The sequence below is a fragment of the Athene noctua genome, chromosome Z, assembly GCF_965140245.1.
Source record: "Athene noctua chromosome Z, bAthNoc1.hap1.1, whole genome shotgun sequence".
Taxonomy (NCBI): Eukaryota; Metazoa; Chordata; class Aves; order Strigiformes; family Strigidae; genus Athene; species Athene noctua.
In genome coordinates this window covers 27409236-27423212 of record NC_134077.1, presented here as the reverse complement: position 1 = coordinate 27423212, position 13977 = coordinate 27409236, and the positions used below count along the sequence as shown (strand labels likewise).

General features: G+C 42.7%; 1 protein-coding gene across 1 annotated transcript; it reads left to right on the top strand.

The window, feature by feature from the left end:
- Window positions 1–2402: 2402 nt before the first annotated feature.
- S100Z (S100 calcium binding protein Z) lies at window positions 2403–6128 on the top strand. Its single transcript, XM_074932186.1, has 3 exons — window positions 2403–2524; window positions 3320–3477; window positions 4819–6128. The coding sequence occupies exons 1-3, from the start codon at window positions 2443–2445 to the stop codon at window positions 4975–4977; spliced, it is 399 nt and encodes a 132-aa protein (XP_074788287.1). The 5' UTR covers window positions 2403–2442; the 3' UTR covers window positions 4978–6128.
- Window positions 6129–13977: the final 7849 nt, after the last annotated feature.

Sequence of the window (13977 nt, the reverse complement as noted above, 5' to 3'; positions counted from 1 at the left end):
GACTTTAGTTATCTTCAGTACCTATTAGATACCATACAAAATCAGATTGTGCTGGAGTTTTAGATGAAGGATTAAAACCAACTGATTGACAATAATGAATTTTGAGTAGACCCTGGGACTTGCATCACAGGATTTAGATCTCTGCCATCACTGGAGCCGCTGGCTGTTTTTCACTAGACAGGGAGGAAAGGGATGGACACAGCAAATTGGATGAACCTCCTAACAAACAAGCTCAGTGCAGCCGTTCCCTGTGTACATGAAATTCACTAGCATGGAATAGTGTTTCTTACACAATTAGCTGGAGTGAAAGTAGCTATTAAAAGAGACTGTACAGATTATATCACTGTATAAATTATTGAGCTGCTGTCCTAGTGATGATAGTGGAAACCCTTCTTTCTTCTGTTCCAAGGATGGCAGCTCTGAAAGTTTATACCTGCTTGCTGAAAGTTGCACCTCCTGTAGACTCTGTTTAGATAATTAATTTGCAATATTCATCAGCCAGAGGATCAATGTAATGTATATACAAACAGAAGGATTTTATACTTATGTGTTGGCTCAGCCGTGGTTTTTTGTCTGGTTGTGGGTGAAACTGTTGTTGAATAAATGTAAAAAAAAAAACCCACAACAGTATTTTGATGTTTATCTATCTGTTTAATATTTCTGATCAGTACTTATAAGCATTAGTAAATCACAGGCAAAACATAGCCCTGCGTGGATGTAGCTACATAAGGGGCTTCAGGCTTTTTCTTAGCATCTGCAAAGACACAGAGAATGCGCAGATCTGAGTGGGAGAGCTGTGCTGCACCTGATGTCACCCATGTTCTTCTCCCATGTGCTGCATATGGTCCAGCTAGATCCCCATACTTGCTGAAGGACAGGCACTCCCTCTGGACAAAACTGGGCACCCATTATCTATCCCCAAATAGAGAAGAGGTATGGAGAGCAACTCTCCCTCCCAACTCTCTTCTGACTCCAGGAGGGATTAGGTTCTTCTTGTTGCATATCAACATTTCCAGGCTGGTTTCCACCTGGACCTTTTCTAAAATTTACCTTAGCATTGGCTCCCCCCATCCCTGGTAAGTTCTCGTGACCACAGTTATGGGAGGTGAAGGCATACACCCTGCACACAGTATTGTGCACGTCCACAGGGACCTCTAACCAGAAAAGCTTGCCTACTTTTTTAGAAACACTTTACACATTGTCACCTCCCATACTGCTGGGATCCAGCATTTTTATGTGGCCCCCACTTCTCTCCTTCTCCCAGAAGTACAGCCAAGACCCCTCAGGTTGTAGAGACTTGTCACAAAGGCACAGACGGAAGAAACATCATGTCTGGAAGAAAAGGAGGCAGGCAGAAGTGTTGATTGAGATCTACGGTGGCACTCAAAATTACAAGTGCCTGGAGGCTTTCAGCTAAAAACAATTGCCTGGAGGCTTTCAGCTAAAAACAATGCCCATCTCATTCTTTTCCCCCCGGGTTGGAATAAAGGAGAGAATAGCTGCAGCCGTGTGTCCTCTTGCTGTTTATCTGCATAGCTATGCTTGCTGGACACATGTGTGCAGCAGGTAGAAGGCTTTATTGAGGGAAGGCAAACCTGAAGCAAGCAGTGTTCCATTCCATGTGGTTGTCATGTTAACTGGCTATTTGGTATTTTGGGTGGTAAGTACCATGGTGGGATTGCTGTTTTTTGTGTCTCCCAGACATCACCTCTGGGGTCAGAAAGTCCCTGGACTCAGGGCAGGGCAAGCTCTCCTGGGGGAAGATAATTTATTAAAAGAGAGATAATGAACTACAGTTGTTGTGCAGGACTAATAAAAATGAAGCCAAGTCTGTTGATCAGTGCACTCTGTAATTTCAGTCATACCTTCATCTGAAACTGGTTTCCTTCTTTCCTCCTGAGGACACACGTACTACAGCAAGAATTTCATTCAGAAACAGCTGACATTTTAGGCTTACAAGAAACATCTGACTATAAATGTAGATGTCTCAAGGGATTTGTGGCAAACTCACCTACAAGTCTACCCCTAGGTACCCAAGTATCTCTGAACACTGGCTGCCAGTGCCAAGGCATTTAGACTCTCAGATGCAGAAGTTCAGAGACAGACTATAAAGGGTTATTTTGAAAATGGAGGAGAGTTGTTTTATACTGACGTGGTGACTGTTAGCATTTTCTGATTTTGACCTTCAGGCATTTTCTAATTTTGACCTTCAGGATGGGCATATTTGTAAAAGGTCAAACGATTAAAAAATATCTGGTATGTTCCACACGGAGCCTTCTGCTCTGCCTAGTGAATATTTTAGTGACCCGTTTACAGCAAGCAGCTTTTATTGAACAGAGTAGGCAAATGCGGAGGGAAAGAGAAGCCCCGTCATCCTTGTGACAATTATCTGTCTGACTCTGTGTAATCCACCCTCTCAGACTGATAAACAAGAGCCTGTGGATGGGTTTTGAAAAGAACGTGACCATCACCTTCTGTGATCTGAGTATTTGCTTGCATACGACTCAGCTAGCTTGTAAAGCAGGTAAGTCTTAGACTTTGCACCGTGATATTGTTCAGGACTCCAGTCTGAACATTCTGCTTTTTAACCTCTTTCCTGGGGCTTAATCAACATAATGTTTCCCTTTCACCTGGTTTCTACTGTTAGTTATTTTTTGAGTCATCAACTAATTGCATTTCTATCTTTCTTCTTGGTGGTGCTTCCCTGTGTACCATCTTACTGCATGCTTGATGAAGCAAACCCTCAAGGGTGCCTTGCTCACATTTGTTTATTCCAGGTAATTTACAGGAAAAATGGTCATCCTAAGCAAACTTGACCAAATAAATTGGAAGTTGATGATTCTATCCTTACTGCTGGTGACTTTCCTCTAACCACCTAAGAAAATGGGGTGGAGCCTTCTGTATAAATGTGCATCTACTTTGGTCACTGCTATTTGTTGATCTCATTTTCTTGAAAAAACTTTTGAATGAACAGGTAGGAGGGTGTGCCTTCATTTTCCCTCTGTTTTCAGCTATGGGTATGAGAGATTTCCTTTTACAGTAGCTTTGCAAAATGGATGCACAGTAGTTCACTTTCTTAATAAAGGCCTTCCTTTCCATTTACATTTTTGAAGTAGCTGCTAGTGAGTTCAGGACAACAATTTGCTTTATAGCAGTCTAGCCTTGTTCACACACAGCTGACAGGATGGATCAACTGAAAACCCATTTTTTGCAGTACTGGTAACAATTTCTCTCTTCAGCTAGCTCTCCATCCCTTCCCTGAGACCAACCTTTGGTTTGGCTCCTGTTCAATGTCACTAACTTGATCTTTACCCTACAGCTCTCCTGCTCACTGCTATGTCCACACCACTGGAGGATGCAATGGACACCTTGATCAGGATTTTCCATCATTACTCTGGAAAAGAAGGAGACAGATACAAGCTCAGTAAAGGAGAACTCAAGGAGCTCCTCACCAATGAGCTCACTGACTTCCTTTCAGTAAGACACAGCTCCTGAGCCTCTTAACTGTTTCATGGGTGGGATAAGCAGCTATCCAAGTGTTCAGGAATATCAGCTTCTTCTGCAAGGCTCATCCTGCCACAGTCTCTCAGATAACAGTTGCATTTGCGGAGTGTCAGACAGAAGGAGATGAGATCAAATGTCCCATTTGAGAAGTGTGTTTTCAGAGGATGGTCCAGCCCCAGTGCCCTGCCATGTGCCACCAGTGGCAGAGCAGGGTACCTATGCTCTGCTTACTCCTCTCTGCTTTTGAGCAAGAGGGCAAGGGCAGCCCAGGAGCAATAACAAAATTGATGCTAAATCAGGCTTTAATCAGTTTTTTGTTTTTTTCATTTTTAATCATAGAATGGTTTGGGTTGGAAAGGACCTTAAATATCACCTAGTTCCAGCCCCCGTGCCATGGGCAGGGGCACCTTCCACTAGATCAGGTTGCTCAAAGCCCCGTCCAGCCTGGCCTTGGACACTTCCAGGATATAATAGGGCATAGATAAGTCCTTCAGAGAATTAAATCCAACAACCAGTTCTCATGAGACAAGAAATTAGCTTGTGCACAATGGCCACAGACACACTATAGCTGCTTGTGTGCCCTGCAGAGAAATGCTAAAAAAATACTTTCAGTGATAAGCTGCTGATTTTGGTATCTCTTTGTGCATCTGTTATGTTCTGCATTACACAGCATGGATGATTTTTATGGAATAATGACTAGATTCATAGTTGTTTTTCTGTATCCTCTTAATTGTAAAAATTGTTGTGGACCCTATCATCACCAGCAGGATTTTTTTACATTGTATCCATTTCCTTGAATTGCATTTTCTTTCACTCTTGGCTATTGATTTATTATTACGAGATTCACTGCTCTTACTCCCACTGAGTAGGATGTGTTGTTTGCTAAATAGAGATCTTCTGAATGTGGTGAATGGATGTATAATATGACCACTTACAAATAGCTTGTTGAATATCTAAGTACCACTTGTTAAAGGATGATACAGAGAAATACACATTATAGATCCATCATGTCAAAAGAAATCAGTGCTCAGAAGCTTCTAAAATCTGTTTGATTCATTTCAGTGCCTGTTTAGTATCTGTATTCCTTCTAAAAGCTGCACTGTCTTTGGTTTCTGTTGCGGTGCATTTTTGGGACTCCAGACTGATGTTTTTAATACTGTGGCTAGTGGTATATTGCTAGTCAGGTGCATATTTCATGCAGCTTTATATTTAATAGCACCGGGGCTTGTGTCATAGCAGTGGGTTGCCCCACCACATGTGTCAGCATTATGCACTCAAGATCTGCACAGCTAAGTCACTTTTCTTTCTCTTTAGGGCCAAAAGGACCCCCTTCTGGTTGATAAGATTATGAAAGATCTGGACTCCAATAAAGACAATGAAGTGGACTTTAATGAATTTCTCATTCTGGTTGCTGCTTTAACTGTGGCATGTAATGATTTCTTTGAAGAACAGCTAAAGAAAGAGGGATATTAAAAATGCTCAATACAATCTCCTGGCCACAAATGTGAGCAAAGCACACCTAGTTAGGTAGCCCTCACCAACATTTAGTGAATGCAGACCATCATCCCTCCAACTGTTACTACTGTAAGACACTTATAGAGCAGATCAGCAGCTGGTGTAAAGCTGGGCCCAAGCCAGTTTACACTAGTTGAGATCTGGCTTCTAATATTTTCAGTCTTTGCACTGTATGCATCTGTAACGTGCATTCATCAGTTCTCAGGCCAGGGGCTTGGGGTTACAGACAGTTTGGCAGAAGTTGAGACATCTATTTCTTAAGTGTCAGTGGGAAGTAAAAGGCACAGGAATATAACTTTCTGAGGTGGAAAATTTGGAATGAGACATAAAACTTGCAATTTACTTTTCAGTCATTCTGTAACAACAATATTTTTGCAGCTCAAAAAGAGTAGCTTGTTCTTTGTTCAGCTCTGCTTATTCTAAAGACCTTTTTAGATGCTGCTCTGTACCTCCCCACATTCTCATATTTCAGATGTGGTCACAGTTGTCTCCTGCCTCCTGAGCAGACGGTACTGCTTGTCATTGTTATGGGTTCATTTCCCCCACCTCTCCAGCTTCAGTTTTGTTGTGTTGGCATTACTGCATCCCAGTAGTCCACCTCTTTGTTTGGCATAAACGAATTTATTCATATGAATAATTATTCAAATACACAGAAGATTTAGTCAGCAGCTTGCTCTGAGGGCTGATGGAAGGACTGGGTCTTCAGGGGAAATGTAAATGCCTTCTGCTTTCCTGTTCTGGCACCCTTAAGAGGAGGGCTTTTAGAGGACCACTTGTGGGGGATTTAATGACAGGATCCCAGGGTACACATTTGTAATGTGAGTCATCTTATGGAACAATGATTTCATTTCATGCTGATCCAATGCACTGTATGGAAGTGGTGCAAAAGGGGCAGTGGGACCCCATGGCCAGGTGTAGAGAGAGTAGGACAATCTCTTTCAGGGTTAACCTGCTCTTGGGTTGAATTAAGAGTACTTCTACCTCCCATTTGAATTAAGCATACTTCAAAAGCCCTGAAAATCCTCAGTGGCAGGATATCACAGCTTTTTTCTTGCATAGAGATCTGTCTTTGTTCCTTGTTATTCTGTTGGTAACTTCAAACCATAATAAAAGGCATCTGAATTAAATGAAGATTTTCTGTTTGTGTAAGAGATTAATTTAAAAAAAAATCCCCCTATGAAGACATGCTTTGCTAAGCAACATTTGAAGAATGCATTTTACTTGTCTCTTCTCCCCAGACCCCTGGACATCATTCAGGAAAGACTATAATATTTGTATAAAAACATGTATCATTAAGAAGAGGTGATTTATTATAAGAAGGGGATTCTATAAGGTGTATAAATATAACAAGGAGCAGATGTCATCATAAGAAAGGGGTCACTACCAAATTACGTTATCCCAGGAAAAAAGGAGACTTTGCAATGGTGGCAGAGATACAATGTGCTGCCTCTTTAATTCCTTAGTGAAAAGAGTTATGAAGTATTCACATAATATCTTCTAGAGGAACACAACAAAAAGTATTAAAGTAAAACTGACAACAGTTGCACAACTTTTGCCCCCTGCAGTGTTGTGCACCTCAGTATAATTGCAGTTGTTGGACCAGGATAGCAGGAGTATCAGACTGCTTTTATGGTTTCCCCATAGGTCCTGCAGACTGTTGCTAGTCTCCAACCCTTTCCCCTTTCTCCAAGGGGAAGGGAGAGAAGAGCAGTTTAAAGCTTCAACCCCAGGCTAAAAGGGATAAGATTGTTCCAATGGAGACCAGTTTCTTCATTATGACTTTTGAGCAAGAGGCTTTTTGGAAACAAGCTCCAGAAAGCTCATAAAGCGTCTACTCATCCCTGATGAGCCCCTGTACACATAGCAGCCCATGTGCTGAGCAGAATTATGCTAAGTCATAGCTGGCACAGCAACATGCCCCAGGGTCAGGCAGCGAGAGCTGCTGCCGTGACGGAGAGGGTCAGTGAAACTATCTCATCAGCTGAATTTACGAGGGATTGAGTGCAGCCTAATTCCTCTGCAAAAGGGGCTTGCTTGCACATGGGTGAATCAGGTAAGAATGACTCAAAAGATCTTTATTCCAATAAAAGTTTCATAAAGCCTCAGAAGTCACCCTTTTTTGCTTGTCTGGTTAGGTTTTTCTTGTTGCTGTTTTAACTGCAAGGGCAACTGTTAAACTCTACCAGCTTTAAAGAAGAAATTTTATTGCACAAAGACTAGATGCCAAGCGGAAAAATAAGAAAAGCTGCAAAGCAAATTCACAGGCTCAAAAACACAAAGCCTTGGCATAATTTGGGGTCTTGGGGTAAGGGACTTGCCACACAAATCTTGGGCTAACTGTGGGCTGACTCACTGCACCAATGGGTCATTCCTCTGCCATTCATCTCCCACAGGAGCCAACTAGCACTGCATTGGTAGACAACACTTCCAAGGAAGATACCTGAAGATACCTGGACATTTTGAATTGCCTCTGAAACAGAAAAAGCTGTGAGCAATCCTCTTTTCTGTACGCAGTCTTCAGGAAGGAGAAATGCATTGAAGTCATTTACACTGACTGGGCAAGACGGTGCTTGCACATCCAAACTCACTATGGCCACTTTGTCCTGCAGATGTGAACATTTTGGTTTTAACTTCTCTCAGAAGGGAAAAATGTCTCCTTCAGACATGGAGGCTGTACTTTATCCTCATTGTTTACTGACACTTTTCCTGCTGACTTCAAGTCTGCCTGCACTTTGAAGTTATACATGCAAAGGAAACTTGTTGTGTGGCTTTCTCCAAAGTCCCTCAGCTTTAGGAGTCATTTTTTTCATTTGTGTTATCAGACTGAAAAATCAATAGAAAATTTAACACCACAATACAGCCTAATATTTTCAAGTCACATTAAAGACCAATAAAAATACAATAATGCCAGACAAGATCTTTTCTAGCTATTGTGAAATGTTTGGCCCGACATCTAAAAAGCAGATTTTCAGAAGATAAATGATATTATCTTGAAAGCCTCAGTCTCTGCCATTTGCTTTTATTTCAGTTCAAAAGAGACTTGAAATGCCAGTGCAACTGGGTACATGAAGCTTGATGCACTATCTGTAAATAAATTTATAACCTCTTAAGATTCAGTAACCAACTACAGATCTCAAAGAGCTGCATACGGCACCACCATGATGACAAGTGCTTTGCAATGGAGTGGTCCCTCCAAGCTCTGACTTACCATTTAGGTCCACTAGGAAGCCAGCACCTTTTTCACTCTACAGCAGTGTAGAGGGTATCAAGGGCAATGGGATATTCATCATTCTACAATATCTGTTCCTCCTTGTAAAGATAAGAAACAAAGTTGCCTGGGGTTGTGGGAAGGGAGATAGAACTGACTAGGAGACCCCAACAGGACAGGTGATGTTTCCAGCAGACAGAAATGTCATTAATTGCTTTCCACCAAATGCCATTCAAGAAGCAACTGAAAGTTATTGCCAGTCACAATTTTATATTTATGGATACGAATCTGGGGGTGCACTTGCAGGCATGCCTTGAATGCATGAAGTATCTGTGTTGACCCGCACTCTCTAACAAGGAAAATCCAGCATCTCCAAAGCCTGCCACATCTGCCAGGCAGGCACAGAGCAGTGTGTGCAGGGCAGCACAACAGTAGAGCAGTTTGACATGCCTGCCTGTTTGGTCTGGGAAATCTGGACGGGGTTGCCTTTCAAATCCCAGTGGTTATTAGTGCATTTACTTATCACCCTTGGCACCCTGCCACACAAGCTAGCAGCCTCCTCGGGCTGTCAGTACAGTCCCTGCTCTGTTCAGGCACACGCATGCTTTTCCCTTAGCAAAACAGATATTTATTCTAGGCTCTCCCTGAGCACAGCAGTCACTGTGAGAAGTGCATGGCCGCAGCAACTCAGTGGGTGTACACAGTGTGCACGCAATGGACTGTATCATCTCAAAACCTAGTGCAGGTATCTCAGTGAAGTAAAGCTTCATGATACTCCAAGCAGTCAGGGAATTAATGCTGTGGTATAGACAGGCTGGAAGAAAGGTGAGTAAGAGCTCTCCTGTAGGAATGCAGATCCACCCGAGGTCACTCAGACATCCCAGGCACAGCCCCTTTCTAGGCTCCATGTTGCAGCATAAAGCAGAGTGTGTCCAGGATGGAAACTCAGGAACAGCCCAGAACCCATCGTCCCAGCTCAGTACCACACAGAAAACACTCAGCTTCTCTCCAGTTTCATCCCTGAAGATGTTGAGTAAAAGGTCAAACACAAAACTTGCCTCTGAAATCAGATTAATCTATATAAAGGTTTTTGACTGGCAGGAAGATTTGTTAGACTGTGATGTGATGTCATGTGCATGTCTAATAAGGCTTTTGATTGACAGGCCAACAATTATTAGATGTGTCTTTAGGGATAATTAAGTCTGTGGAACAGAACAGTATTATTTGAAGAAAAAAGGGGTCACATGTTCAATTTTATTGTTCAACTTTCTTCTGCCACATGATACAGTATGAGGGATAACGTTTCATTTGTGATCTGGTAATCTGTTTTCTAAACTACATTCATCTACATCCTTTCCTGTGAGCTGGGATATGGTGGGTTACAAGTCCTGGGCAGCCATCAGAGAGAGTTCATGAATGAACTTCACCACATACTTTGAAAAAAAAAAAAAATTTAAAAACTTGTCCTTTTTAAATATGATCTCAGCCACCTGCAATCTGTTGTGTATGAGGGGCAACTCCCAAGGAAGAGAACTGCAGCTGCATCCACTTATTTTGCCGTCGCAAGTAGATTCTCAGCTGATGTAAAATGACAGAGCCTATTGCACTTAGTGGCATAATTTTGCAACAGCTGAGGACATGTGCTTGAGACTTTAAATTAGCCTTCAATGGAAAGCTGTGTTTCTGTTAGCTGGTTGGCTAAATAAGGACATGTCTGTAAAATTGCAAATGTTGCAACAAGGCAGCAAAGAGGAAGACAGGAGGAGTGGTTGCTCAGAGCACAGGTATTTTGGGCAAAATTAGTGGAAAATGATCCTGTGATACATCTGCATTAAATTCCAAGCTGTCCTCTCAGGTCCAGGTTGACTTCATGGGTTGCAGAGCAGATTGTCATAGTGTAGCTCTCAAATACCTATATGTGCAGTCTGCCTTAAAACTCCACATACTGCTTTGACTCTACAGTCCCAGCAGTTACATGAACCCAGAAAGTGCTATGTGGAAACAGAATAAAGCTATAGCAGGAAAAATACTGTGAGTAGAACATGTTGCAAAGAACAGAAAAGCAACTGAACCACCAGAGCATTAGTTAAGGTTGTGTTTTGGGAGCTGAAAAATGGCAAGAAGTTGAGAATGCTACAGACAGATGACAGTTCCTCAGCTCTAGCTGGGGACATTGAGTGGTAGTAGCAGTATATATATATCCCTGTGGCTGAATAAAGGGTGGCTCAACAAGATGCAGGATTAGAGAGGTTCATCCCATGAAACCAATAATGCCTTGGCTAGGTGAAACCAAAGCTCTTTTTGCTATTGCACAAATAACCTAATTCTGCAGTTTGCACTAAGGGAGAATTTTTTTGTCATTTTTGATGCCCCATAAATAATATTGCATGAAAGAGATGAAAGCCAAGTACGATTTCCTTTTGAAATGTAAAAGCCCACAGGCATGCCCAAGGTAAAGATGGTATGTGATATTGCTATCAAAGGTGAAGCTGTCTTTAGACTTCAGGTTGTTGAAAAATGCTGACTAGGTGATCTCAAAGTCCTTCAATGTTTATGATTTTTACACTCACACAAAATGTTCCAGTACTTATACCTAAAAGTGTTTGAAGTCTAACTGATAAAAATGTTGGCACTGCAGCCTGTATGGTACTAAGGATAACTGGTAAGGAATCACATGCATGTGAAAAATAAAGGACTAAATGGTAGGAGCAGTTCAAACGATAAATATATCATTACACTGGATATGCTGGCATCTCATATCTGACTCATATTGACTAGTTGAATTGTGTGACACTCCACAGTGTTTCTGAAATGGGCCCATTACTTTGATGCCTAACACTACCAAAGGAAATCACGTTGAATCACATTTTTTTCCCAGATGAGAAAGACTCAGTCAAGGAGATAGTCACTTCAGCTGAGAAATACTTGTCCTTGGATAGGAAAAATATCTTAAAACCTCACTTATCAAAGTAGTGCTTTGTCAAAGATAAAGTTTGTTCTTCATAGTGACCCAGATGTAACGGAATTTGGAACATGACATGTGTAAATAGTGGGATTTCTCAAGACACCTGAAAATTATATTCTGTGTAATAAAGTGACCTCAGCATTTAAAATAAAGTGACAAATGTTCTAGTAATCCAGAGCTGAACAGAAAATCTGGTAGAGGAGGAACAGGAGCTGTTGCTTGGGGCGGGGTCACTGGGAGAAGGCTGCAGTGGTGTTAACAGGCTGCAGTACCATGCCCTCTAAAGATCCAGCACAGACCTGGGCCACAAGGGGTACATCTACAAGCAAAGTCCAACTGCAAATACTGTGCCATGTTTAAGAAAATAAATTATTCTTCTGCAAAGCCACTGGGACTGATCAGAGCAGTCACTGCAGCCAGCAAAGGCAAACATGATCCACTTTGGTCCATAGCCACGAACTGAAGGAGGCATCTACCAAGGTCCCTTGCCTGGGAGCCACATTGACATCTGCATGTGGCTCTGGCATTGAGGTTTTTCTGCACGAGCCCTTGAGAAGGGAGGTACCATGTAGGGGATCCACAGAAGATGCAGGCCCAGGCTAAAATTAAACAGCTTGACAAATATCTGGTGCCTCTCCTAAGGCCAGAACAACGGCATGTGCCTTTGCCAGTCACCCCCTCCCACATCTCTTCTCTCCTTCCTGGGAGAAAACTTTACTCTGCTCCCACATCTTGGCCCTGACTGCTTGTGTAGACGCTGGGTTGAGTCACAGGCAAAGCTGGTAGTGATAACCGCCCTCAGGGTAATCTTGGTGTCTGAATATAATGTTTGCTTGATTGTTTGTAGCCTGCTAAACTGCAGGCTTCACAGTCCTTTCTCTTATTCAATGCCATAAATAGTGTTAATGCAACACTTATCATCAAGCCTGCATGATGCTGATAGGCTTTCAGTTCATAAATCTCATGCATTTGTCATTTCTCTAAACCACTCAACATGACAAATCACACATCTCTTGTGTCAAACTGCCCAGAGTTAACAAGCTATGCTTACTTCACCTTACAGAAAGTTCAGATCTGTTTAAAGCCAATTTAGACGCACACAAAGAAGTAATAGAAGAGTCATTACAGAAGACATAAGGCTTGGAAGAGTCTTGCCATACCCAGTACAGAGCTGGAGGAGATAAGTCAGTGACGGAGATGCCCAGTGACCACACAGAGAGGAGTCACAGAATCACAGAATCATTCAGGTTGGGAAAGACCCTTGGGATCATCGAGTCCAACCATCAGCCCTACTCTACAAAGTTCTCCCCTACACCACATTCCCCAGCATCTCATCTAAAGGACCCTTAAACACATCCAGGGATGGTGACTCCACCACCTCCCTGGGCAGCCTATTCCACTGTCTGATCACTTTCTGTGACAAATTTTTTCCTAATGTCCAGTCTGAACCTCTCCTGTTGCAGTTTAAAGCCATTCCCTCTTTTAGTTCTATCACTAATCACCTGTGAGAAGAGACCAGCACCAACCTCTCTACAATGTTCTTTCAGGGAGTTGTAGAGAGTGCTGAGGTCTCCCCTCAGCCTTCTCCTCCTCACACTGAACAGTCCCAGCTCCTTCAGTCACTCCTCACAGGACTTATTTTCCAGGCCCTTCACCAGCTTCGTTGCCCTCCTCTGCACTCACTCCAGCATCTGAGTCCTGGACTCAGGTTGGATCGCAGACTGTTGAGAAACTTTCCTGATGATGAAACCAACACAAGAGTAAAGGAATGAAGCACAAAATGTGATCTCACACTTGGTGTTTCTGCTGCTGGGAATGTTCTCCTTCAGTTGTCATTGCAACTCTGATTGTGCTCCTGTAGAAGGAACATATCAAACCATTGACAGGGCCAATTTATTACTTTAGTCGTATTGAACTCTACCTTTCCTATTCTATGTCCATAGCCTAGTGTGTTTCCAGTAGGTGGCTGATGAGTTTTGTAGAATGTGTAGTGTCCTGGTTCAGCTAGGATAGGGTTAAGTTTCCCCAGCAGTGGAGAGGAAGCTCTAGCCGCGTTATTCACATACCATGCTGACTCAGGTCCAGGCGCCCAAGTGTGAGAAGAGCATTGGGATGGTTTGTGTTTGTGGTCAGTACCCTCACTTGCTGTATTCCATGTGGTATATCTCTTGTTCTGTTCATTGTTATTACTGTTATTGTTATTGTTGTTGTTCGGCTTGTTGTTGTTGTTGTTACACTGTTGTCTTAAATTTTTCCTCATCTCAGCCCTGGGGTTTGTATCTCACTCCCTGCCCTGACTGGTCTGAGGGTGGGGGAGGGCCAGCGGCATCTTGGCCTCTGGTCCCGGCAGAGCCTAAACCACCACATGTGGTTACCCATCAATAACTGCCATGGCAACAATCAAACTCATTTCTTACATGCCACAAACAGTCCCCCAATGTACTGATGATCATAGCCACAGATACAGTCCCAAGTAATCTGGCAGTTGCAGTTTGGGTGCTCCAGACAACTGGGGCTTTGGAGAGGTTAATAAGCTTCACATCTATTTTTCTTGGTCTGTAATATGGGTTGCCACCTGTCTGGGTCCTGGCAGGGCAATGACCCATTGCAATGGAAAGCAGTGGACAGTGTGCATGCTGGATACACAGGGTGATTTAGGCAGCAGGTATCTTGGTAATTAACTTGCCCTTATCAGCAATTATAACAAAAAGCATGGTGGAGAGGGAACCTGATGGTTATTGATGGGATGTGGCTGCAAAATCCGTCAGGACTGATGTGAAGTATT

Excerpts from the sequence above, each read along its gene's own strand:
- S100Z (XM_074932186.1), top strand. The coding sequence starts at position 2,443 with ATGGGTTTTGAAAAGAACGTGACCATCACCTTCTGTGATCTGAGTATT. Across the intron at positions 2,525-3,319 it reads TCAGCTAGCTTGTAAAGCAG|CTCTCCTGCTCACTGCTATG; the intron begins GTAAGTCTTAGA and ends TTTACCCTACAG. Across the intron at positions 3,478-4,818 it reads AGCTCACTGACTTCCTTTCA|GGCCAAAAGGACCCCCTTCT; the intron begins GTAAGACACAGC and ends CTTTCTCTTTAG.